Source organism: Aspergillus campestris (assembly GCF_002847485.1).
Source record: "Aspergillus campestris IBT 28561 chromosome Unknown P168scaffold_1, whole genome shotgun sequence".
Taxonomy (NCBI): Eukaryota; Fungi; Ascomycota; class Eurotiomycetes; order Eurotiales; family Aspergillaceae; genus Aspergillus; species Aspergillus campestris.
In genome coordinates this window covers 1,201,787-1,225,985 of record NW_020194336.1, presented here as the reverse complement: position 1 = coordinate 1,225,985, position 24,199 = coordinate 1,201,787, and the positions used below count along the sequence as shown (strand labels likewise).

General features: G+C 51.3%; 11 protein-coding genes across 11 annotated transcripts; 3 read left to right on the top strand and 8 right to left on the bottom strand.

Moving 5' to 3' along the window:
* Positions 1-368: 368 nt before the first annotated feature.
* On the bottom strand, positions 369-1,836 carry stm1 (putative telomere and ribosome associated protein Stm1; the record flags this gene model as incomplete). Its single annotated transcript, XM_024839759.1, has 5 exons — positions 369-933; positions 990-1,113; positions 1,203-1,370; positions 1,453-1,471; positions 1,816-1,836. 5 exons carry the CDS (start codon positions 1,834-1,836, stop codon positions 369-371), a joined length of 897 nt encoding a protein of 298 aa, XP_024696708.1.
* Positions 1,837-2,858: 1,022 nt separating this feature from the next.
* On the bottom strand, positions 2,859-4,517 carry P168DRAFT_228495 (putative bZIP transcription factor; the record flags this gene model as incomplete). The annotated part of the gene is made up of 4 exons (XM_024833135.1): positions 2,859-3,142; positions 3,199-3,714; positions 3,764-3,980; positions 4,332-4,517. 4 exons carry the CDS (start codon positions 4,515-4,517, stop codon positions 2,859-2,861), a joined length of 1,203 nt encoding a protein of 400 aa, XP_024696707.1.
* A 1,218-nt stretch (positions 4,518-5,735) lies between these two features.
* On the bottom strand, positions 5,736-6,879 carry P168DRAFT_9152 (uncharacterized protein). The gene is made up of 2 exons (XM_024842212.1): positions 6,414-6,879; positions 5,736-6,230 (listed from the first exon to the last, which is right to left on the bottom strand). Exons 1-2 carry the CDS (start codon positions 6,764-6,766, stop codon positions 5,936-5,938), a joined length of 648 nt encoding a protein of 215 aa, XP_024696706.1. The 5' UTR covers positions 6,767-6,879; the 3' UTR covers positions 5,736-5,935.
* A 1,079-nt stretch (positions 6,880-7,958) lies between these two features.
* Positions 7,959-9,846, top strand: pex19 (putative peroxisomal membrane protein receptor Pex19). The gene is made up of 3 exons (XM_024842214.1): positions 7,959-8,555; positions 8,626-9,473; positions 9,562-9,846. The coding sequence occupies exons 1-3, from the start codon at positions 8,291-8,293 to the stop codon at positions 9,673-9,675; spliced, it is 1,227 nt and encodes a 408-aa protein (XP_024696705.1). The 5' UTR covers positions 7,959-8,290; the 3' UTR covers positions 9,676-9,846.
* Positions 9,847-9,904: 58 nt separating this feature from the next.
* P168DRAFT_300871 (uncharacterized protein) lies at positions 9,905-11,312 on the bottom strand. The gene is made up of 2 exons (XM_024838476.1): positions 10,483-11,312; positions 9,905-10,373 (listed from the first exon to the last, which is right to left on the bottom strand). Exons 1-2 carry the CDS (start codon positions 11,093-11,095, stop codon positions 10,117-10,119), a joined length of 870 nt encoding a protein of 289 aa, XP_024696704.1. The 5' UTR covers positions 11,096-11,312; the 3' UTR covers positions 9,905-10,116.
* Positions 11,313-11,588: 276 nt separating this feature from the next.
* P168DRAFT_314236 (uncharacterized protein) lies at positions 11,589-12,529 on the bottom strand (the record flags this gene model as incomplete). The annotated part of the gene is made up of 7 exons (XM_024839758.1): positions 11,589-11,752; positions 11,810-11,867; positions 11,959-11,989; positions 12,049-12,077; positions 12,150-12,203; positions 12,308-12,343; positions 12,404-12,529. The coding sequence occupies 7 exons, from the start codon at positions 12,527-12,529 to the stop codon at positions 11,589-11,591; spliced, it is 498 nt and encodes a 165-aa protein (XP_024696703.1).
* A 1,298-nt stretch (positions 12,530-13,827) lies between these two features.
* midA (putative cell wall protein) lies at positions 13,828-14,640 on the bottom strand (the record flags this gene model as incomplete). The annotated part of the gene is made up of 1 exon (XM_024835626.1): positions 13,828-14,640. One exon carries the CDS (start codon positions 14,638-14,640, stop codon positions 13,828-13,830), a length of 813 nt encoding a protein of 270 aa, XP_024696702.1.
* Positions 14,641-15,528: 888 nt separating this feature from the next.
* P168DRAFT_286266 (uncharacterized protein) lies at positions 15,529-16,154 on the top strand. Its single transcript, XM_024836313.1, has 2 exons — positions 15,529-15,550; positions 15,709-16,154. The coding sequence occupies exon 2, from the start codon at positions 15,793-15,795 to the stop codon at positions 16,054-16,056; it is 264 nt and encodes an 87-aa protein (XP_024696701.1). The 5' UTR covers positions 15,529-15,550; positions 15,709-15,792; the 3' UTR covers positions 16,057-16,154.
* Positions 16,155-17,422: 1,268 nt separating this feature from the next.
* P168DRAFT_314234 (uncharacterized protein) lies at positions 17,423-17,889 on the bottom strand (the record flags this gene model as incomplete). The annotated part of the gene is made up of 4 exons (XM_024839757.1): positions 17,423-17,505; positions 17,579-17,696; positions 17,760-17,777; positions 17,854-17,889. 4 exons carry the CDS (start codon positions 17,887-17,889, stop codon positions 17,423-17,425), a joined length of 255 nt encoding a protein of 84 aa, XP_024696700.1.
* A 328-nt stretch (positions 17,890-18,217) lies between these two features.
* On the top strand, positions 18,218-21,090 carry ptpB (tyrosine protein phosphatase PTP1; the record flags this gene model as incomplete). Its single annotated transcript, XM_024837945.1, has 4 exons — positions 18,218-18,259; positions 19,412-19,811; positions 19,931-20,196; positions 20,254-21,090. 4 exons carry the CDS (start codon positions 18,218-18,220, stop codon positions 21,088-21,090), a joined length of 1,545 nt encoding a protein of 514 aa, XP_024696699.1.
* Positions 21,091-22,660: 1,570 nt separating this feature from the next.
* Positions 22,661-23,893, bottom strand: P168DRAFT_323293 (VanZ family protein; the record flags this gene model as incomplete). The annotated part of the gene is made up of 2 exons (XM_024840672.1): positions 23,521-23,893; positions 22,661-23,313 (listed from the first exon to the last, which is right to left on the bottom strand). Exons 1-2 carry the CDS (start codon positions 23,543-23,545, stop codon positions 22,661-22,663), a joined length of 678 nt encoding a protein of 225 aa, XP_024696698.1. The 5' UTR covers positions 23,546-23,893.
* Between the last annotated feature and the right edge of the window lie 306 nt (positions 23,894-24,199).

Below are 24,199 nucleotides of genomic sequence, written 5' to 3'. Positions count from 1 at the left end.
TCCTATTTTTCGACATTTCAAATCAAATTACATGGAGGGGGAGGCCACATCATTTTTTTTTTCTCCGATAAATAAAAAAAAAAATAAAAGGAAAAGGAAAAAGAAAAAGAAAAACCTAATCATGAGAAATGGGTTTCATCATCTCATCTCGTTTCCTTTTTTGCTGTTCAGATAGATTTGTGGTGCACACAAAAGTCAAAGTCCAGCCGTTTCAAGCAGCAGCATACTCATACTCAAATTTGCAATGTTTCTAAGCCATATGGATTGACATTCGCATTGTTGACCTGGGAAATAGTGAACTTCCAGCTTTCACGATGCAAGACCGTGAAAGGAGAGTTACACCCGCGGTCCGACGACGGTAGAATTCCTTATTTGCCGCCAAGGCTGGGGAAGTTCTTCTCGTCAACGGAGACAGCGGGAGCGGCGCCAGGGGCAGGGCCGGCACGGTCACCACCGCGGGGGCCGTTGCCACGGCCGCCACGGGGAGCGCCACCACGGGCACCACCGCGGCCGCCACGGCCGCCACGAGGAGCGCTACCGCCGGCGCGGGGGGGCTCGACGAAGCGCAGGTCGACATCGAGGAAGGTCTTCTCCTTGCGCTGCTTTTCGCGGCGGGCCTTCTCCTCCTTGCCCTTGAAGTACTCCTGCTCCTCCTCGCCGCGCTTGATCTCCTTGGCGCTGGCCCACTTCTTGTCGAGCTGGCTGCCCTCGTTGGCGGCACGGACGGGCTTGGCGCTGAGGTCACCCTGAGCGGCCTTCTCGGCCAGGTAGTCGGACAGAGACATGGTCTTCTCAGCGGCCTCCTCGGCCTCGCCGGGGGTCTGAGGCTCGGCCTCCTCGGTGTGGGCGATCTTCTCGCCGGCCTTCTCGTCGGCCAGCTCCTTCTCGCCGCTCTGGCCACCCCAGCCCTGGGCAACCTGCTTGCGGGTACCGCTAGATCCAAGTCAGTGGGTTTGACGGTCATAAGAACGTTGTGAATATGGTCTTACGTCTGGCCGGTGCGGGACTGACGGTCACGGGGGGCGCGGTCACCACGCTGGCGACGGGGACCCTGGGTCTCCTCGGTGGTCTTCTCGCGGTTGTTGCCGCGGCCGGCGTTGCGGTCACGGAAAGCTAAAGCATTCAAGATCAGCGGGAGAGTTCCGTGCGGGACATAGCTCAAGACACCGGAGCTGCCCTATATCCTGGGTAACACCACATACCGGCCTCGTTGCCGGTGGCGCGACCACCACGGCGGTTGTTGGTCTCGGCGGGAGCCTGGCTCACGGGCTCCTTGGGGGCATCGCGCTTGCCAGCGCGAGCAACAGGCTTGTCGATAGCTCGCGTGGGGGGTTCAGGAGCTCTGTTGGGGTCGAATTCAGGATCATTGCCTGTAATCGTGAGGGTCGGAGGTTAGACATGTCATTTCCTTTTTCTTCCACGGGTATTCTTAAAACAAAAGGCGAGATTTACCAAGAAGCTCGTAAAGGTTCTAAAACAACGTTGGAACAACCGTTAGCAATTTGCTTTTTTTTTCTTCTTTTTTGTTTCAAATCTCGAAGTCGCCCGGAGAAAAAAAAGATAAAAAAAGACAATCAAATTTAAAACCAGAGAAGAAGAAATGTGAGGAGATTTTGGTTTTCCCGGCTCCCTCGGGCTCAACCCCGCGCCTACTACCCCAATTGATTCTCAAATCTCATCCAAGTCCTCCAAAATTAGGAAGTTTGAATGATTTCGATATTTCAATGGTTTATCGCTCCATTCCTCCTCTTTTGACTGTCTTCTTCTTCTCTCCTCACACAACGCACGGGCGACTTCGTTTCGGTACACACATACCTTGGACCGGACGTCGGCCATGACGCCTGGGTTTATGAGGGGCCTTCCGGGGGAAGGCTCGCCGTTATCGCAGCAATTTGATAAGGGAAAGAGGGCGGGGGGTCGCGCGACGAGACGGGTTAAAAACCTCGACGCTGTAGACTCCGACAAAGAGGGTTGGAGATGGGGGAGATGATGATGATGGAGATAGGTAATGAGGGAAGGGGGGGGGGAGAGGCGTGTGACGGTGGATTGAAGGCAGACGGTTTGGTTGTGGTTGCACCGGCCCGATCGGGTATAGTGTGCATTGCTGCTAAGCGAATCCGGCAGTTCCGCTGTTGATTGGCCGAAAGGGTCTAGGGCTTAGGGTATTGGCGTCACCGGGACCTGCAGATGGCATCATAGAATCCTCAGCTTGAGAGAGCTCGATAGCTACTCACGGGAATCTCTCCCACGATCGGATCTATCGACTTTGCGTCATTGAGGTTGTGGAGAGAAGAAAAGTTTAATCTGAGGGAAGGTGGTTTTGCTCATATTCATGCAGAAGACATCATCGATAAATCCTTCCGTCGCTCGGATCATATACATCAACTCAATTCAACATCGCAACATCCGAGATAACAATAAGGCCGCCGCACAAGTAAAAAGACAGACGGGAGACAAATCTGGAGATAAAACTAGAAAGGATGGGAAGATAGGATCTTCAGCAGAGTCAAATGTTGAGCCCGGTTCGGCTGCGCCGCAGTCCGATTCCCGGCCCCTCACGGTCGACTTGCCCAAGTCATAGACAGCTCATGACTGAACACTGCTCTCCAAACCTCCATCCACGTCGAATATGATTATTTAATAGAAGAAAAAGACATGAATCCACCACAAAAACGCCGAACAATGCTGTAGAGCCTCAACTTTTGTCTTCCGGTCACGCATGACGTCATGACAAAAACAGGAAGGGGTATTTTTTCTTCGCTTGATTACTGGAGTAACTTTTTTTTTTGCTTTTGCTGGATTCAATGGCAAGCGGTTATCGCTTGCTCAATGATGAGTGCACCGTATCCATGCCAATGTTATGGCCGGGCACCGCTTTGCTCGTAGCTAAATGGGGTCTGGAAATGCATGCTGGCGCTCAGTCCAAACGGGTCCGTGTCTAACATGGGTTCATAATTCCCCAGTAGTGGGTTGGCGTTGTTGTATGCGCCATTGGACCCTTCGCTCGCCGGGGGGTTGAACTGGGCCAGGCCACGAGCTCCCAGGGAGGAAACCGAGGCGCCGGGGTTGAAGCCCGACATGTACTGCGAGGTAGGCTCATGTTCCTCATCGAGCAGATCCGCCTGCGCGTCGTATTCTTGTTCTATAGATATATTAGCGACCACTCGTCGACATACATGGGCCAAAGGGTAGCCGTACCTAATTGGTCATAGTGTTTTTGAAAGGGCGATGGATAGTAGGCCGATGCGACCCGTGCGGCGCGAGATTGTGCCGGCATGGTAGCCTTGAGGTCGGCCGTTTCGGGCTGGCCGAGGCTGATGGGAGGTGAGGCTTGGCTCACGTTCCGCGAGTGCGACAACATCTGGGAGCGCTGCTGGGCTTGCTGTTGAGCCTGCTGCGGGTCGATCGCAACGGGGGAGATCGCGCCCTGGTAGGCGAATCCCGGGGACTTGGTGTGCGACGGCGACGAGACATGTGACGGCGGGGTGGCCTGGAACTGTGGGGACGGGATCCCGTAGGCGCCCTCCCGATGCTGTGACATGCCAAACGAATCTCCTTTCGGGGCAATCCCGGTAGGATGCCGCTGGGCGGTGTTCCGATTCACGGCGGCCCGTTCCAGCGACGCAGACGGTTTGGGAGCCACCGGGTTGGGTTTACCCGCCGTGGCCCCGGGATTGCCCGTCTTCAAGCGCAATTCGGCCTGGACATCGATACCTGTGTAGTCGTGAGCATTGGAATGCGTGATAGTGAAAGGAAGACATACCTTTCTCCAAAAGGATCCTCTCCAGCAAGGAGTTTTTATAGCGCAACATTAGACACTCATCCGCAGCGGTGCGATGGTTTTGCTGCAGGGTCTGCAGGGTTTCCTCATTGCGCTTGATGGTGGACTCGAGCTGGCGGATATATTCGGTGCGACGTTCGCGAAAGGCCGCCTGGGCCTGACGGTTACGCTGCTTCCGTTCCTCGGAAGTGGCATAGATCTGACAAGGTGTTAATACAATGCAACCCGATGAATCAAAAAGTGTTTGAAAGAAAAGAGAAAGGAGGGGAACTAATAAAAAATAAAAATAAAAAAGGAAGAAGAAATGAACAAGATAAGAAAGACAGGGGAGACAGGTGAAGACCGGGATGATGAGATAAAGAGCAAGCAAAAGGCCAATCCGGATGGACGATGAAGGGGTGATGATAAGGTGGGACAAAACCGATCAATGAGGAGACAATGTAGTCACAACGGTTGATAACTGCAGAGATAAAGATTGCGGGGCCCCGGATTGACACCAACATATAAAAAGACAGAGAGAAGGAGGGAGAGAGAAAGACTTCTTACGTACAGGTTTTCGACCACCCTTTCGCTTTTGCGTCTGGGTCACATCCTGGGGCATCAATTCCCCCTCCGGATCGGGAGTTGATACCGCTGAACTGATGGACCCCTCCGCAAGGGGTTCTGGTTTGGGCACGACCGGGTCCATGGCCGGGTCATTGTGTGTAGAATTGGAGGTTTCGATCATAGAGACCATTGATTATCGATATGGGTGAGAGGGGCAATTTTCTCTATTGGCCCTCCTCAAAGTGTTCCTGTGTTTCTTTTCTGGGGTTTCCCTTTGATATTGAATCCGAATTGCAATTCCCCGCCGAAACCACACCCACAGAGTGACTATGGTAGAAGGGGTGAAGCAAAGAGGGGGTTTTTTTTTTCTTCTTTATTTTTTTTTCTTCCCTTGTTTATTAAATGGGGGAAAGAAAGAAAAAAAAAAAAAAAAAAAAAAAGAGGCCAAAAAAAATATCCCAGCACGGCAACCCGATGATGGCGAATTGACAATGACCACAAAAATATTCCCCCCTCTTGTAGATCGGGACCGATCTATTGCGGGTATCAAAGATCCCTCACGATCAAGATAAATCAGGGAGAATATAAATAGAAAGTCGGGGAGAAACGATTATTAGAACAATCAATAATGGAAACCATCCAGTAGCGGGCAGGATGTTTAACCGGCGGGGTGTCTGATAGCCTTCAACCGCAAGAAACGCGCGGGTAATGGGGAAGAAGGGACGTGCGAGAAGCGACAGAGGTTGACTAAAGGCAGACGTGACATAAAGGAAATTGATGATAGATAGATAGATAACCAGCAGGGCATCAGGGCAGCAGGTTAGAAGGGGAAGATGTGAGGGAAGTAGCGGGTGGTGGGAAGATGTGAGGTAAAATTATTTACTAAAAAGAACCCCGACGTTAATAAGGGAAATGGGAGAGCGAGAGAAAAAGCAAAGAAAGGGAAAAAAAGACCAGAAAAAAGGCAAAAAAAAAAAAGAAAAGAAAAAAAATCAAGAGGGGAGGCTCGGGAAGTTCCAGAGAGGGTGGAAGCTTGGGGCAGTGGAGAGCAAAAGGCTGAAGTGGCCAACGAGCGGAGCTCCAGAGGGGGGGAGAGGAAGGGGCACGCGACAGAAAGAGGGTCTGTCAGAGGGTGAACCACCCAAGCCAACACCGGAGCCGAGAATACCAAGTCCACTTCGCCAAGATTTGTCTCTTATACTCTTCATTCAATGGATTCCATTGGAGAAGCGGAGGACGCCGTCTGGATCTGATTCGGTGGCGGTTGTTTTCCCTCCGTGCTGGCCTGAGGTTGGCCCCTCTTTACTTACAATTTGTGTATTCAATTGAATTTTCCTTTTTCCTGTTTGGAACTCTTGGAGTCTGAGATCTGGCTTCCATGAAATCAATAAAGAGAGACGAATGGCCGGGAGATGACGTCCCTCGGGGTGGTTCCTTTCTCCTCTCCATAGCTCCCCGGTGAACGCTCGAGATCCGATATCCATACAGGATACGATGACGTTGCTTACGGAGTATAGTCTCTTTGATTGTATTTCCCATCCGACTGTCTCCCTCCTGTTACAGCTACAACGTACTTGACTTTCATGTGTACTCTTTTCTATTTCATGTTCACCCAGCTGGTCTCGACGGCACCCGATCCACTCCAACGAGATGAAGCCCCAGTCGAGGATCCGCTTGGTCCAGCCCGGTCAGGTTAAACCATTCAAGGGGATACCCAGAATCAGTGGCTCGACAATGTGGTTTTACCCCATACAGACAACGGGTGGACACTGCAAACTGAACGGGGAATTGGAAAGGGATGATGGATGTCGCATGGAACCAAGCTGACAGGCAGACACCGACCAGTTTCTTCCACCTGCACCGTACAGCGGTAATACGGCGCAACCGTTCTCTTCTCCACAAGCTACGACAGGTTACTACAGGTTACTTGCGGAGAGACTTCCACTGATACGACTTAATACGAGAGTTGGGGAGGATTGAGGGGATCCTCGATCCAGGCGGATGTTGACCTTCCCCGACGGTAGGACGGTCGGTTTGCGATGGTCCGCGCAGTACCTGAGATCTGAGCTCCCCGGATGAAACGTACTATGGTAGAAGAGTTGAGCGAGGAGGGCCCCCCTCGAGGGCGGATATCATCCTCGTTGGTTGGAGTCTTGGAGAACAAGTTGCATCGCATCGCGCACCGCATGGCAGGCGTCGAATAAAGACCAAGATTGTCCGCGGAGAAGACCCGGTGTGGTCAGCAGAGTTTTTCTCTGTTTTTGCTGGTTTTGCGTGTGTATTGGGTTTGCCGCTTGTCCGGGACCCACGCCTTTCTTTTTTTTTTTTTTTTTTTTTTTTCCCTTTTTCTCCGTTTGCCCCAAACGCCAATTTCAACAGGGCTGGCCGTTTTGATTTCGTGATCGCGGAGGAAAGAACATATCCAACAACTAACATCATAACCTACCAGATGAGTAGGTTCATCAATGGACGGTAAGGAACTTATAGAACAGCTTGAAGTTTACAGGTGTCAAATGTACTATGGGTTTGTCTGACCGATACCGGCTGGTGGTATGGACAGTACCAGCATTTACCAAACTATGGTATTCTCGACGGAGCCAACCGACTTGTCGACTAAATTTCCCTTCCCAATTCTATCGCCCCCGTCCGACACCTGCTGTTCCCAGTGGCCACCTCAGCATCTTCATCATCATCATACACCCCTGCGAGGGGGAGGGGGAAAGAGGCGGGGACGGGAGGATGCGCACATGACCCTACATGATTCTCTCGCTCGGGAGGGGCATGCCGTTCATTCCCCCCCATGTTAATTTCTCCAACAGGCTACAGCTCCCCTGGACAACCAAGCTAGCCACAACAACCACCACCAACAATGCTGACTGTAAACCCGGCACGCAATCCCAGCTTAAAGGATCAGACTTCTTCCCCTCACACCCCTCCGCGGACAAAGATCCCGGAGGATTGGTCGACGGGGGACAGACTCCAACATGGATCCGTTCACCGGGGAAAAGAGATCCCAAGACGTCGAGAAAAGCAACGTGACATCACGAGGATCAGCCACGGACCCCGAAGGATCATCTGAGAAGGACGTGGTCTGATCGGGGATTCGACTCGACTTGGCCTTGGACTCGAGGGGACAGCGCGGAATTAGGTGCCGACCGAACTGGGACGGTTACCATTACCAGGCTCCTGCAGTAACTATCTGATATCCGTAGACTATTGCAGTTCGTAATCGCAGTAACTACTAGTGAAGTGGCCTGGAGATAGTCTATATCCTTGGCAGGAGGATCGGCGTCGCTCATTCCTCTCGAATAGTCGAGACTCGAGCGTCTTTCGATGGATACCAGAACCAATTCATCATCGCATGTTCTGGTCCGCCGTATATCGTGGCACGTTAATGAGCCTTGTCAGGTGACGGGGTGGTCACGGGATGGCCTTGTTGATGCCTCATTGATGTCTTGTTGATGCCTTGTTGATGTCTTGTTGTCTGAGTAGGACATGTCTTGTCTGCTTATGCCTGAGGTTTCCCTCCAGTCCGTCCACCACTCAAAGTGTTTTGTAACCTGTCTTGCCTTTTGGTAAAAGTGTATGTAGATATATCTATCCAACTCCGACATCCATTTCCACTTCCATATTCCTCCTTTTATAAAATCCAGCTATCCCCTTATCGCCTTATAGAATCCAGCAATGGAACAAGCCCATCAACAGGAACCGCGGCGGTCGGCTCTCGGCTCATCCCCGCCAACCACAGCTTGATTAATCATTCGCCCTCCTCAACTCCCACCAACATGACAGTCTTCACATGCAGAACCAACCAGAACCCAATCTTCCAATCAATCAACCAATTAATCCCTTTCTCAGATCTCCTCCTCTCGACTCCATCTACTTCCTCAACTTTGAACCCCCCACCAGCCCTGTCTTCGTGACTAACCAACCCTCTTGATCCATTCCTACTCGGCAATAAACATGGCGTCCACTTCGGCCACGGCCACGCCCGCCCCCGCGGATCCCCGCACCACCACCACGGGGGATGACACCGCGAAGGGGTCGGAGTCGACAGTAGCAGTAGCAGAGCAAGTGACGACGGCGGAGTCGGAGTCGACTCCTGTACAGCCCGCGGAGCAGACACGGACAGAGACACAGCCCTCCGGACAGGAAACCAAAGCGGGGAAAGCAAAACACCACGATGACGATGACGATGACGATGAATCGGACTTTGATGAATTGGACGGTACGTAGTTCATCCTTTATCTACCTTTTCCAGCCCTATCCAACGATACGATACTTATCTATAAATGCAGAGGTCCTCGACGACTTCAAACCCCAACCCGCTGCGCCAGCCGCCCCCGCCACTCCCAAACCCGAGACCCCAGCTCCCCAGCTAGGCGGTGGCCTCCCCGGAGGCGACGACTTCGACGAAGCGGCCTTCATGAAGCAGCTGGAGCAGGACATGGCGAGCATGATGGGCCCCGGCGCCAATGAATCATCCGGCGGCCGAGCCAACGACAACGAGTTCGCCAGCACTATCGATCAGGGCGCCGACGCGTTCACCAAGCAGTTAGAGGATAGCGGGATCCCGCCGGGAGACTTCATCAAGCAGCTTCTGGCAGACGTGATGGCTGAGAATGGCAGCGATGCGCCAGCTGCCCCTGCCCACGCCAACACCAGCAGCGGTGCGCCGGCATCCGCATCCCCCGCCGCCAACGGTAGCGACGGTGGAAACGCACCCGAGAACTTCAACGACGCCATTTCGCGCACCATCAACCGCATGAAAGAATCCGGCGACAAAGCGACAGCAGCCGCATCCGAAGACGACATCTCCGACGACCTCGTCGCGCAGCTCCTCAAAGCCGTCGAAGCGGGCGCCGCGGGGGCCGGCGACGACGGCGACCTCACCAAGATGTTCATGGGGATGATGGAGCAGCTGTCCAACAAGGAGATGCTGTACGAGCCGATGAAGGAACTCCACGGGAAATTCGGACCCTGGATCACGGCCAACAAGGGCAAGGGCAAGATCTCGGATGAGGATATGGCGCGGTATGAGGACCAGGCGCGCATCGTTGCGCAGATTGTGGGCAAGTTTGAGGAAGAGGGTTTCACGGATGAGGATCCGAAGTGTAGGGAGTTTGTGTGGGAGAAGATGCAGGAGGTTTGTTCATCCATCTTTTTTTCAACCCGTTTTACACTATATGGTGTGTCGGGACGTTTTCATAATGTGATACTAACTGATTATACAGATGCAAGCCGCAGGCAACCCCCCCGAAGAACTCGTCACCAATCCCTGGATGGACGACATGAAGGGCGGTGGTGCGCCCGGCGCAGCGGGGATGCCCGACTGCCCGCAGCAATAATTATTATAGCAGATGCTATTGACAGGCTTCTGGAAGCCTCGGGTTGTAGCAAGATTATTCAGTTGCTTGTTTTATATTTCTTTTGGTTGACATTTGACATCTCTGTACATATACATACATATACCATGTCGATACCCTTTTACTATCTATCTACCTATCTATCTCTATCAATGATCGTGATGGATGATGGATCACACGATGTATATCTACCTATCTACCTATCCACATACTATGAACAAGCCAAACAAGACCGGAACCTCAAGACTGACCTAAGTCCGTGTAAATTCGAAGCAACAACATGACCAGGAAAACAAACAACCCAGCTAAACCGACCTAATCAACACCAAACACCAAACGCACACAAACAGTATCTATAACAGCAACAGTAAACAACTCTATCATGTATCTTCCTCCCCCCACATAGTAATATATCAATCACAATCACCCAGACATATCCATATCCTGACTGTAGTCTGCCAGATCGGTGAAGATGTCATCGTATTCGTCGTCGCTGAATGAGGATGTAGTGTTGTTGGGGGTGTGTTGGTAATTGCCGTGCTGGGTATGCTGTTGGTTTTGTATTTGCATTTGCATTTGCTCTTGGTGTTGTGCCTGCATCTGCATTTGCATCTGCATTTGCATGGCTTCTTCCTCTTGTTGGAGGATATACTCGTCCAACGCATTCGCTTCATCCTCATCTGTAATAACTGTCAGAAAGTCATCCACCAGAAGTAGGTCGAGCCAGATAAATGGAATGAAAATCATTCGAAAGGGGAACAGAGGGCAAGAGGAAGGAAAAGAACATACCCTCCACCCCAAAATCAACCTCCTCCTCCTGCACACCCTCCCCAAACAACCTCTCCGCCCTCCTCCGCATCGCCTCCCCCCACTTCTTCTCCTCCGCAGCATGCTCCATCAGCACGATCTGCTCGCCTCTATTCTCGAACCGCCCGTCGTCGCGGTCGCGCTTGACGCGGTTGAGGAATGCGCTGCGGCGGGCATTGCGCGCGGATTGCGTCGCGGAGGTTGTGTGTGAGCGTGGGATGATATTGTTGAGGGGGTTGGAGACGGTTGACGTGTAGCGTTGGGCGTAGGTGGGGGAGGATCTGGAGCGGGAGGATTGGGATGGTGCTGTGTTTGAGGGTGGGGGTGGGGCGAAGGGGTTCGTGGTGTTGTTGGCGGTGGTTTGGGGGGCGAAGAAGTTGAAGCTGTTGCTGTTGTTGGTGCTGCTATTGGGAGGATTGGTATTGTCGGTCATCATCTCCGGGGGAGACTGTCGGTGGCGGCGTGGGGAGAGCGGCGATGGCCGCTGGGGAGAGTACGGGTGAGAAGGAGGAGGATTGGAGACGTAATGCGGCGATGGTATATTTGAACCGGGGAGTGCGAAGGGTTGCTGTATGGGTGGGAGTGCAGCGAACATGGTTCGTGGTTGAGGGTTGAAGCGTGGTTGGATTGACGTCGTATCGGTCAGGGTGCTGCTCTGGTTCCGCGGTGGGTTCAAAGTGGGACGCGACTGATCCTATCCTATCGCTCTGGACGGGAAGTACTGAACAATAAGTATTGACTGATGCTATGATGATCTTGGTAAACTGATGTTCAGCTGAATGACCAGACAAGTGGAGCAATGCCACCGCAACGATATTAATACAGCGCGACGTAACTACCAACCACCGCGTAATATGAGGTTCTCCACAGCATCCTTCTTCGCGGTCGCGTCTCGACTCACGGGGCGCGCTAGTATGTTTCGGGATATATTGCATTCCTCAGGCTGCAACCCCACAGAACGAGATACTCCACTACTCATACTATCACTTGCAGATATTCCATTTCTTCATTGTATTTATGGCATTAGTCATACATAGTCTTATTGAACAGACCGCAAGTCCAAGTCTACCACTGCATACAGCATCACGTCACAGATCGCATATGAGGTCGTACTCATCGTCGTATGGAATCATCGTCTGCGCCTGGGTAGGCTCGGGCTCGGGCTCGACCGTGGACTCGTCTGCGCTTGTTGGAGCGGGAGGGTCTGCAGATGAAGTGGAAGATGGAGAATCAGACGTCTCCATGCAGCCGTCTGTGCTAGATGAGCTATTGTCCTAGAAGATAGCGTCAAAGAGATAGATGTACGCACCCAGTTGCGACTGACAGTCCTGAACCGAAAAGGACGACGAGGGATCGGAGTTCGCTGCCTAAATGTTGTCAGGAATATTATACTAAGATTGGAGGAGATGCAGCTTCAGCCACTCGAGACGAGACTGTTAGATGCATAAGCATGCATACCTTTTGGCATGAGTCGAACTGATTATTGCAGCTGTAGTGACATCAGCATTAGCAACACTTCTAAGACAGAATGCTAATAAATGCACGAACCTTCTCTCTGCAGCAGACGCTTTGTCCGGCTGTACCGAGTTAGCCAACCGTTACCACATGTATATAACCCAGCCAAGCAGGCGACGAGAGGAGCAACGTACAAAAGTATCCCCGTTCACCGCATACGGCCTCTCCGAATCACCGGAATCCTCAATCTACAATACCGACCACTGATGTCAGCTAATACTCCACCCATCATACATATACAGCAGTCATGCTAAGCAGTCGCTAAGCAGCCATGCAAAGAAGGATCACCAACAGCAGGCATAACACCGCCCAAAGACCCCGTGGACGCCTAATGTCGTCAGAAAGTCAGCCCTGATATAAGATACATCGGTACCCAGGTTCGGTATACCTCGCGCTTGGCGAGAGGGGCAGCCTCGTAGACCACCCCAACAGGATCTGCTTTGAAGGCTGCGGTGCATTGGATCCAGAGGAGACAGGAGAAGCTGAGGAGGAGGTAGTGGGTGAGGTTCGTCATTGTGGATTTGTGCCGTGCCGTGTCGTGCCGTGTTGCAGCACACGATTGTCGGCAGTGTCTTACTTCTGTATGTATGTATAAAACGCTGCGCTATAGTGAGTAGTCTTGGTAGGTATCGAGTTATCTGGAGATAAACCGATAAACTGACTGAGCCATTATACACAACTATCCTCACACCACTTCCCAATTACCACCACCGCACTAGTTAACCACAATCAAATCAAACCAAACCATGGCTAGTTAACTAACTTCTACCCCCGCACGGAACAAACATCCAACCTCGGACATACCCGGCGGGTGTCCGCAATCTCTCCCCCCCTGTAACTATAAAACACCCACAAGAAACCGACAACATTAGCCGACACAAAATAGCCTTCAGCAGACGGAGAATTTATTCCATCTCGTCACGGCCTTCCCTCCTCCCTCCCCCTCCTCTGTTTCATCGGTGGGGAGGGGAGGGGGCGGCAACGTGTTCCATTATTAGCAGTTGCGGGCCTTAGGCGGGTTTAGTTTGGGCTTAGTGAGTTGAGTGAGGGTCGTACTCGCTAGTGAGTAGACTCCGAGGAGGAGGGTTGATCGCTGATGATCGTCGCCCCAGCAATTGAATTGGATTGGTTTTAGTGGGCCGTCTGTCATCTGTCAGTCCATCTTGGTTGTGGGCAAGTGTCAAGTCAATTTGGTTGAGTAGGACGTGCTGTCGATCTAATACAACTGGCGTGGTAACTACCACGTCATGCCATATTGTTGCCCCATTGTTAGGTTTACTACTGATGTGTGTAGTGGGTTGTGGACTATTGGAGTCTGAATGATATTTTCTGTCACAAATTAAATAAATACATACATATCAATTAGGAGAAAGAGGTTTTGTGAGTAATGTCCTTGAAGGCCAGGGAACAGTAGAGTAGAAGACATGGTGTGACAGAAAATATCACAGCTCACCGATTTCTTCCAGAAATCAAATGCGTTCGTGCGCGGGGGGAATCAATCGCAAGGTGAAGAACAAATCAGCCACATTCTGTGGAAACAATCGCTGTGCAGTAAGGAGTGTGATTTTGAAAGGAATGACAGTTGCTCTATGTAACGGAAAGAAAATGCTCAAAGGACGAATTCAACCAAATCAAGAGAAAGAGAGAGATAGAGAGAGGCCAATATATCCTCCCACGAGCGCCCAAGGTAACTGCGTATAATCGTACAACTTTCGTCCCAATGTGGCTGATGTATCAGTCTCTGCCCATTGAATTGTAAATGGGATCAAAGACAGAAACATTAGTTCGAGGCCACGTAGATGAGACGGATGACTAGAAGTTCGAGGCAGTGTTTATCGGACCCGGGTTGTGGTACTGGTCGAGGGTCGACCTGAAAGGAGTCCCGCCGGCGGCTCCCGGGCTAGGGGCCTTCTCACGAGCAGCAGAGCCCACGGCGGTCCCGCTCATGAGGTCCGCCGCTTCGTCATTATCATGAGCCTTGGCCTTGCGGGCATGGATTCTCCAGGCGACCACGGCGATGGCACCGATCAGGATCGCACCGCCGACACCCACCACCACGCCGATGATGATCTTCTTCTGATCGCTCGAGAGACCCGAGTCTCCGTCCTTGTTCTCAGCGTTCAGACCGGGCGAACCGGTCGAGTCGCTGCCCTCGGCTTCGACTGGGGTGGTCATGACCGTCGGGACAGGCGTTCCACTGATGGTGTTGGTGGTGGTGATGGTCTTTATCGTGGAGGTCTTGGACGACTCCGAGGTACTCTCCGCGGGGCTGTCCGGGGTGGGCTTGGGGTCGTCCGTGGTGGATTCATGCTTGTCGGTGGTGGTGGGTGTCGGCGGCTCCGTGGAGCTGGAATCTTCGCTGGTGGAAGACGATGTGGTGGTGGCGGGTGGTGGTTTGTCTGTCTTCGAGTCTTCGCTGGTCGACGAGCTGCTCTCGCTCGTTTCTTTTGATGATGATGATGAACTGGTGGTCGTGGGTTCGGTGGGTTCCGGGTCCCCTGTTGCGGTCGGCGCCGGCATGACCGAGGCCATATCGAGTTCATTGATATCGTTGACGGCCGTGCTCTGGGCGGCCATCACCGTCACGATGGACAGCGAATAGAGGAGAACCTGAGCAACCCGCATGATGGATACAGACGAGACAACCGATGATGATGAGAAGTGTTCCCAGAGATGAGTGGTGATACGAGGAGAAGCGCCACGAGGGATCGTTCAGGCCCCGAAAGATGGTATACTAAGAGTTGTCCAAATCCACCTTCTAGGAAGAGTCACGGAGTAAACGAAAGACTAGGATCAGAAATAACACGAGTCAAGGAGCACGATGCAGCGAGTGGAGGAAAAAGTCGGCGTAAGGTAAGGTGGAAGGAAGTAAGTACGGAGTGAGCAAGGAGGCGGTAGGGGAAAAAAGGGAAAAAGGATCAGAGTCAAAGGAATCTGGAATGGGATGGGGGGATTTACAGTAGATGAAAGAAGTGACTGGTTCGTCTGGGCTGGACCTCCGTGCAACGCCAGAGTGTGAAGCGCGCTAACTTGTTCTGTATTTTCTTTCATCTATTCTGATTGTTTATTCTGCTTATTTTTATATTTTTCACGACTCTTGATTGCTGTGGATCTTCTTCTCTGCACACATCAGGCCCATTTGGATGAGAGGATTTCCACCCCGGTTCGATTCTGTCACAAATCACCAATCCCAGGGGCGGATCCAAGGATGGGCGTCCGCTAGTGGACAGTCTAGGGAGGCTCATGAACCAGTCATCGCCAGTCCTTTGAGACATTCTATCCAGAACAGTCCCGTCTGTCGCAGTTCTGGGGGCCTGACTCGAGGCGCCTAAAGGCCGTTCATATCCACTAGTCACCGACCCAGGAGAGGGACGAGACTAGCTATCGATCCAAGTCAGGAGGATCGATGTGACTTGATCGATGCGATGATCCTTCTGTTTATTTACATGGGATTCAGAATTCTCCGAAAGGTCGTGTTCTCTCGGTTCGTCCACCATGGAACGTGGGCACGATCAGCTACCATGGTTGAGACAGACTGCGAGAAACAAGGAGCCGGTTAGAAAGTCCAAAAGATCTCGGACAGATCTCGCTAGCAATTGGCCCGCTGGGGAAGGACCCTCTTTGTCTTGTACCAGTCGATACTATTTTAAGGTACGGACCACTGGGACTGCGAGTACGAAGGAGCAAACTAACCACTGAGCGATCGTCCTGGCCCGAGAATGACCCACGCGTCCTCTCTCCCTGGTAAGATATGACAGGCACGAAAGCAAGACATCCATGGTACAATCCAGATTGTATAAGATCATTGTATTCATCGTTTGGTTGTCTCCACGGAGTTCTCAACGAGATCCTCGAGCGGTATTCCATAAACCAAATTCCAACACATTGGGAAAAAAAAAAATGAACGATCGATCATGTCTGATGATTTGCACTGGGGAGTCCCGAATCCCTCAACAAAAAAGATTAAATCAAACCATTCCCAATCCTCCCGCAAATCCACATTCCCTCTCGGATGCCGCTCAGCTCCGCGCCATGGCCTAATGATTGTCCCCCATCCAGACTAGCGACATTGATCACCTAGCCGATTTTCCACAGACCCATTCTGATTGTGTGCCGGAGCACCCGAGGATAACCCTGGCGCGTGGTGGGTGGTAGACCGTAGTACCGTAGTAGTGGGGAGACGGGGGTGGTAAGTTCTGGGTGAGATTTAACTTTTTCACAGAGTTACCATAAGAGGCAAAGGGCAATAATTGCCGGCTTTTCATCGGATGCTGAATAGCCCCTTGACCAAAAAAGAATTCTTGCAAATTCAAGGCATGGATGCCCAGCCCCTCCCGCCTAGTCCTTTGAAGTAAACAAGTGGCTAGTAAGGCTCAGGAGTGGTACACAGCTGTACAGACTACAGCGTACAGCGTACAGGTGGTGGACGTGTACATCCGCGAAGCGTTTAGGCACGGGATCGGCGGCGATTGACGGGTTCTAGAACCTTGCTTCTCAGTGTCTTGCCGCCCGTGTGTTTCTTGTCGGTGGGCGCTTCGGTCTGATCACGTCTATTTAGAGCTCTTCACGAATTCATCCTACGCGCCATGTAGTATAGATGTTGTTTCTGCGAAGTAAATAGCGCCTTTTACTAATTGTCTCCTTTTGCTGATCTTTCTTCCATCGTCATACCTTATGAAACAAGTGTATAACAGGTGGCAATATACCAAACTCCATTCAGGGGAAGCGATCCAGTGACTCATTCCCTACCAACAACGTCATCAATAATACATAAAGCCCCATTAGTCAACGGAGGCTTGGTGCTTTTGATAATTTGTGTGTCGATGGACTGCATCGCAGTGGCCTGCATATGCAGGTCCCACAGCAGTTCAGTCGATGCACACCGTCCAGCCACCACCATATATCGACTGTCCCTTCGGTCCGCATGTGGCAACAGAGTTCTAACACGGCCAAGAATTTAAAGTGACTCGACACGTACCGGTCTGTTGATGGGGAGCCACAGCCGTGGCTGACGTACTACGGGGTACTCCGTACCCAGACTGGAATCAAGAAGCGTGGGAAATTCCTGCAGAGATAATTACGCGTCGAGCATGTATGCTTTCATATTCAAAGCCCGGGCAAACCATCATTGCGAGGGCAAAGCGGATGCAGCATGTATTCTCTGTTCCGGATGAGAAAAAGGGATGCAGTCTACTGTGTGAAAGAGATACAACCCACTCTTATCCGGTGAACCCTCACGTAGTTCAATACAATGACAGATATAGGCGATTAAGAAATGAAGTAGAGAACGAAGTAGAAAACGAAGTAGAGAACCGAAAGAGTGATAATGTTGGTGGTAGTCGAGGGTATCGAGGACGCTTGAACGACAAACATGAATATATATCCAAATGTGGGCAAAGACCTTGCCTCAAGGTTTGTCGCGCGGTTTCCACCTCACTTGATCTCTGATTTCTTCCTTGAAATACTCGAAGAACTTGCCGGCACCATGGCCTTCGGAGACGAGGAATTAGCAATGCGCTCGAGGTCTCGGGAAGTCGTCCTGCTGAAAAGAAAGCAGCCATACCATTCTCATTTTCCTTGTGAGTTACCCTCAAGTCCTCGGAAGGAGTCCCATGTCTGATTCTCTGCACTTTGTCGTGGATTTTCCCCACGCCTCGATGGAACAACGGGCTGTCCAGCAGCTGGAACGAGGAAGTCCGATCAGTCACGATACTCGCATTGAATTCGAGGAGAAACAGTCATACCCGGCGAATCATCATCTCCTAAAAATAGACCTGGTTAACCACCGTCCTCGCACTATGCCTCGATGGCTTTCGGAATGACTTGCACACGACATACCTCGAGCTTCGCGAACGCAAACATCCGCCAAACCATCTTGAAATTGGCACCCGGGATCGATCAACGCTGCAGATCAACGTATCCAGACGGTCGTCAAATCCCCAAGTCAAATCCACAATGACATTAGCTGTGGACAGCAAGAGACGATCTCCAGTGGGAGGAGGTTGAGTGACGCTTCGATGTGTTCGTTGCAATCGACATGTTCGCGGTTGAGGCGGCGGGGAATCGGCAGTACAAAATACCGCGAGAGCCAATCAAAGTAAACCATTCCCGCTTCCGCCTACTGTCACTTTTTTTCCCATCTAAATCAATCCGACTGTCTGGTTCATCTGGATCCCATTCCTGATTTCCTGCTGGGAACGGAATGTCCGATTTGAGTCTGTTCTCAAGGCTCACCGTGAAAGCAGTAATTGAACCACATACTTGACGATGGTCTTGCTCATGATACCCTGCCCATAAAGTCAGGGTGATCACTTATAAAAGGATTGCCTCTCCTGAGGAAGATAGACTGACTGGTTGATTATGATCAGACAGTCTTCAGAATGATCTACCGTCAACCTGCTTTTTTGTGCCATTCCTCACACTAGTCCACTATCGCAGTACTAGCATCCAACTAACTTCCTTCTCCCACGTTTTCGTGATCTTCCCTAATGCCGGTGCCGTCTATTCGACAGCAACTCTATTTCTATGGTGGTCAAACCTGTCTATTTCCCCCATAGTTGAGACTCTTATTACATCACGACTGGCGTGGTTTGGTGCCACTCCTACAATTCGATTGTCCTGATCGTCAAAGGTGTCAGACTTTTGGTATCCACCAAGGGTTTCCTTTTTTTCTCCTTGACATTTGGTTCCTCTTCCCCAGACCCCTTTCCTTTCCCCTTCTCTTCTTCATTCTACAAAGCCGGTCGTGTGAGCCTGTCACTTAAGATCTTTTTTCTTTCCTCTTTGCCCTCACTCCTGTTCTCACTCTCCTTTTCTATGATTTTTATTAATAATCCTTGACCTGCTTCTTGCCGATAAAGCCGACTCTGTTGGTATAATCTCTCCCTACCCACTTTTTTTTTTATTTTTAGTTGCGACACTGGACTGCTGGTCACGTCCTGTGCGAAAGCGCCGAGGAAATCACAATTCATTTCATGGGGTAGAAAGGTTGAATTCTTTTTTCTTCTCGTGTTTTAATATTATCCCCTGGTTGATTTGTGCCCTTCGACGTCCCTTTAATTGAAGTCGAAGGAGGGAACAAAAGAAGGAATAAAAAGAAGACGACGAATTGACGGCGATAATCAATTACTAGAATCCCTGGCACACATCTACAAACGAGGAAGTGCTACAATCCCAGGACTTCACTTGTCCTACTCTGTTGTCTAAAAACAGGCCTGTCGAAGCGCAGGCCAAATCTACTGTCGCAAAAGTGGCCGCACGAGCGTCGCGCTACTATACGAACCACCCATCCATTCAGATCCGGCAGCGACTTGACCCGGTGGGATCGAAAAATCTGGCCAAGCCGACGGTGTTGAGGGGCAGCTTCCACAGCTGTCCCGATCTGTCCGCGCTACAGATATCATCCCTGCCGCCGCCCCCGAGAAGCGCAAACGACGATCCATCATCTCCTTCGTTCCACGAGGGGCACTCGACCACCGCACCACTGTCCCGCTCTGCATCCCCCGACGCCGTCAGCCTTCACCACGGTCCCCGAAAATCAGTATCGACCAGAAAGCGGGTCTCTAAAAAGGCGCGCGGCGTCCTGGGCAAGGTTCGGGCCTTCCAAAGGATCGCTGCGGCCAAGATGGCTCATCCTACCATCAAAATCGATACCAGCGTGCAGGCCACCAAGCGGGCGCATCCTGGAGACCCGGAAGAGGGTCTAGAGGGACTCGATGACCCGGATCAGGAGTTTTTCGGTCTGGAAGCGAGTGATAATGAACAGGTTCCTCCATTTCTCTGTCAGTCAGGTTTAGGTGAGTTTTCTTTTTTTTGGGGGGCCTTTGCGCCCGCTGACGCCGCCCCCCTCCCCCGCACTTTTGCTTCTACGGTGCTCGTTGGTTTCCCAACCGGTTCCTGACTGACTGTGACCTAGAAATTCATCAGCGGTTCGAAGAACTGGAATGGCTGCAAAGAACTCGTGTTGCAGAGGGGTCGCAGGCCAACGACCCCTCTCACCGGTGGGCTCTGGAGATGGATCCCGAGGTCAAGGCACGGAACCGCTACATGAACGTGCAAGCGTGGGCAAACTCTCGCATCCACCTACAAGTTCCCGAGGGCGAGTGTGATTTCATTAATGCATCCCCAATAGTTTTAATGGATTCGGTGACGGAGCAGGAGCGGAGGTATATCGCCACCCAGGTAAGTCGGCGCATCCCCTTGAATAACGCCCATTTTATCTGACGATGTGTCAAACAGGGTCCGAAGGTTGGCAACATCGCCCACTTCTGGCATATGGTGTTTCACGAATCCCAAGACGTCGGGGTCATTGTCATGCTCACCCAAACCTTTGAGTTGGGCCGAGAGAAATGCTCCCAGTACTTTCCGATCAATCCAGATAAACCTTCCATGCTTCTCCGCGACGACGAGACCGACCCATTCATAAATGAGGAGGACCAAGAAACGGGCGCGGTGGCTCAAGTCACTCTCCTGGAGACCACCTTGGACCCTGATTCTCGCTCGGAAATCCGCAAATTGGAGCTAACGGTGGGAACGGAGTCCAAGATTGTCTGGCACTTTCTCTTCGCCGGCTGGGCGGATTATTCGAAACCAGAAGGCGAAGACCGCGACGCGCTACTCCAGCTGATCAGACTCTCGGGCGAGAAATGCACTCCCGACAACCCTCGCATTGTGCATTGCAGCGCGGGCGTGGGCCGGACCGGCACGTTCATCGCTCTCGACCACCTGCTACAGGAGCTCGAATCGGGCCAGCTACTCGAGGTCGACGACCCGGATGTCGACCCCGTCTTCGAGGTTGTCAACGAGATGCGCGAACAACGGATGATGATGGTCTACAACGAAATGCAGCTGCAGTTCATCTACGAAGTCCTGCGGGAGCAGGCCGGTATCAGACTCGGCAAGATATCCAGTTCCACCGGTCGCAGGTCGGATGAAAGGTCCACCAAAATGGCCAAGTTGTCCGACGAGTCGGAGTATTTGCCCTCGTCCAAGCCGGAGTTGAGGCCGACAGGGGACCCTTCCACGCCCACCAGAAGCAGCTCAGGCACTGCGGCAGACTCTGACGATGATCAATGAACTTGGCTCTGTTTGTTTTTCCGGTACCTCATACTTCGAGGATCGCGTGCTCCTTCCTTATATGGTCATAGCATCCTCTAATCACGTACATATGTTTTATGCTAGTTGCTTGCTTGCTTGCTTTACCCCCTTTTGCTTTTCTCTTTGCTTCCTGTATTACCTTGGGTGTCCGGCTATTATTTATGACATTCATGCACTCCTGGCTTGCATCGGCTTCAATTTGGTTTCTGGTTTCGTCTTCGTCTTGTGTTTTTGTGCACTATTGCATAGCATAGTGTCATATTTGGTTGTACCACGACAGTCACGTCTCTTATTCATTATATTTCCCTACCCTCGGATCCCAATGGTCTCTCTGTTCGGAGCGCTGTCCTCCAGTTCTCACATGTTCAAGGCTCAAAAGAACAATGTACCTGTCTATTCTTTCTTTTCGAGTTTCCCCCTGTCTCTGAATCCTTTCTTGGCACGTTCATCTCTGGCTGTGTTGTCTAGCATTAGAACTAGTGTAACATAATTGGTTGAGCAATTTAATATGGAGAAAATGACCTGGTCGTCTTTCTCGATACTTGCCTTTTTCTAATAGCTTCACTTTTATATATGTCATTATTTATCATTATTACATCTAGCATAGTAGCCCACGTGGATGCAGTCGCAGAGGTCAGGGTATACCGGTTCAGCTTCAAAGGTCTATCGGTGTGGGTTTTGCTATTTATTCTATGATATTCCTTTTTCTTTTCTTTTCTTTTCTTTTCTTTTTTTACCCCCTCCTTTCTCGTCTTAGGGCGTTTATTAATTATCCATACTCGATGTGCGCGATAATTTGGAGATTGATGTCACATATCACATCAAAAGTGTCTACAACGGATATATATCACAAACGGGTACCCGCACTAATCATTCAAAATCTATATTTCATTCGGTCAAGCTTTACTAAATACTACTCGTATTCAAAAAGCCTAGATATATAAATTAGCAAATCAATAATATATTCAATCATCGTTTTATCATGAATTATTATTGTTGTTATCATTGTTGTGACTTTTTTATTTTTATTTTCTATTTTACCTTTTCTTTTTCCCGGGGAGAAGGTGGCATGTACATACCTCGTGATGCAGGACTTGGCTGCATGATGATGAAAAGGAAGAACTTAATTTATCGTCCACTTCTTGGAGTGGGAATGAGTATACAGTGCAAGTGACAGCGGGCATACAGAGCTAAATGGAACTCAATTTGAGGTTCCTGGGCTTTGGAGTCTATTGTTGAAGAGATTTAGAATTCAGGTCATGTTTATTATATCATCTTTCCATTTGAATAATTGAACATCATGGTGGTGACACGGCTCGAATGAAGAAAAACAGGAATCATACGACATCACAAGGGAGAAAATAAAATCAAAACAATCATCATGACGAGGCGCACCGGAGCCATCGGATTGGTCGTTTGTTCCTGTACCTGCTGACTGGGCACATCCAGGTACCGACAGTGACGGATGATAGGTAGATACTACCTAACATAATATACTAGATCAGACAATCGTAGACTCACACTGCACCGACATACTTGAAATCATAAATTAATCGTTCCTCTTTCCTTCCGCCTCCTCGCCATGAGAACCCGGTGATGCCACACCCGGGGAAGGCGTATAAGCCGGCGGTGAAGTTCTCTTGGAAGAAGCGGAGGCAGCACGGTCAGGCTCATCATCGGCGTCATCCCAGTTATCGACGGCGTTCTCGTCCCAATTGTCGACTTCGCGCTCGAGGGTAGTCACGCCTGTTTCCTGCGGGCCTAGGTGCTCTTCGTCGTCGTCGCCGTGGGGAACGCCGAGCTCGACATCGTCCGCGGCGCCATCACCGTAGGCGCCGAAGCGGGCCTTGCGTCGCCGCTCGAGCATGCGCCGGTGATACCAGCTGCAGAGGCCGACTGCGCCGAGACTGCCGACGAGGTTGGCGAGGAGATCGAATGGATCGAAGTCGCGGCCGATGGGGAGGGCGCCTTGGACGATCTCGGAGCCGATGCCTAGACCGAGGGTGCAGACGAGGAGCGTCAGGTGCAGGGTGCGGCGTCGGGTGGTGTCTGGGATCCAGTAGAAGACTAGCGAGAGGAGGAAGAAGGTAACGGTGTGGAGGAGCTTGTCATTGGGATGGTATTGGGCGGGGATGCTGGGGTTTTCGCTGTGCGGGAGGAGACCGATGTAGCCGGCTAGGAAGAAGAGGAAGATGAAGGCGCCTGGAGGGAAGGAAGTTAGCTAGACTGACTGATAGTTTGAAGGGAGAGTATGGTGTTATGGAGATTGCTCGATGGTCAGTAGGTGGCCAGATGGGCGGGTGACAGCCGATCGGCGACGAGGAATTCCCCGGATTCCGGATTCTTTTTGATGATGCGGGGAGATCAAGGGTTGATTGAACTGGATGGAGTACTTAGGAAGAGACATACCTGCAAAAGGATAGCGAATTCGCATCTTGCAGATGGTCGGGACCGGGGTGAGGCAGGGGAGAGAGAGGAGGAAGAGGTGCACGAGGGAAGACGAGGCAGAAGGATGACCTGCCTTAGTAGGTACGAGTGAGCCTGAGGAGCTCTCCAAATCCGATGACGCTGCCTGCCTGCCTGAGGAACCAAAGGCCAGCGAGGTGCCTGGATGACCTGACTGTAGAGTATTGTATCATACACATATGATACGGCCGTTCCCTACCGAGTGTTACGCTGTTGCTGCGTGTATGTGTCAGTATGGTAAGTACATTACCGAATGTCCGTCACTTGGCTGCGACCTGAAACCAGACCAGCCTGTTCAAAACGCCTATTGTAATTGTACTGGTTGTTGCAATTCTTTATTGAACTGAATAATAGAAGAAGAATAATATAATTTTTCTCTTTCACCCAAACCCCTACATAATTTGGCGCCTTTAGACTTCGGATTAATCGCCCTATAAAACCAAACTGCGCGGTTGGTCTGAAAACTGCGGCGGGCGTTCCGCCTTCTCTCACGCCTCGACTTCACCTCATCCGTTCGCGCAGAGAATCCTCGTACAAAATCCGCGTTTCTTCGCTATCGAAAACACCCCCATCCCATCAATTTCTGGGACGGGTTTCATCGTCCTTCGCTTTATAACACCCC

Coding starts and splice junctions, on each gene's coding strand:
- P168DRAFT_9152 (XM_024842212.1), bottom strand. CDS start 6,766: ATGATGTTAGTTGTTGGATATGTTCTTTCCTCCGCGATCACGAAATCA. Junction 6,231..6,413: donor CGCTCAACTCTTCTACCATA/GTACGTTTCATC, acceptor AACCTGTCGTAG/CTTGTGGAGAAGAGAACGGT.
- pex19 (XM_024842214.1), top strand. CDS start 8,291: ATGGCGTCCACTTCGGCCACGGCCACGCCCGCCCCCGCGGATCCCCGC. Junction 8,556..8,625: donor GGACTTTGATGAATTGGACG/GTACGTAGTTCA, acceptor CTATAAATGCAG/AGGTCCTCGACGACTTCAAA. Junction 9,474..9,561: donor TGTGGGAGAAGATGCAGGAG/GTTTGTTCATCC, acceptor CTGATTATACAG/ATGCAAGCCGCAGGCAACCC.
- P168DRAFT_300871 (XM_024838476.1), bottom strand. CDS start 11,095: ATGTTCGCTGCACTCCCACCCATACAGCAACCCTTCGCACTCCCCGGT. Junction 10,374..10,482: donor GGTTGATTTTGGGGTGGAGG/GTATGTTCTTTT, acceptor CAGTTATTACAG/ATGAGGATGAAGCGAATGCG.
- P168DRAFT_286266 (XM_024836313.1), top strand. CDS start 15,793: ATGGTACAATCCAGATTGTATAAGATCATTGTATTCATCGTTTGGTTG.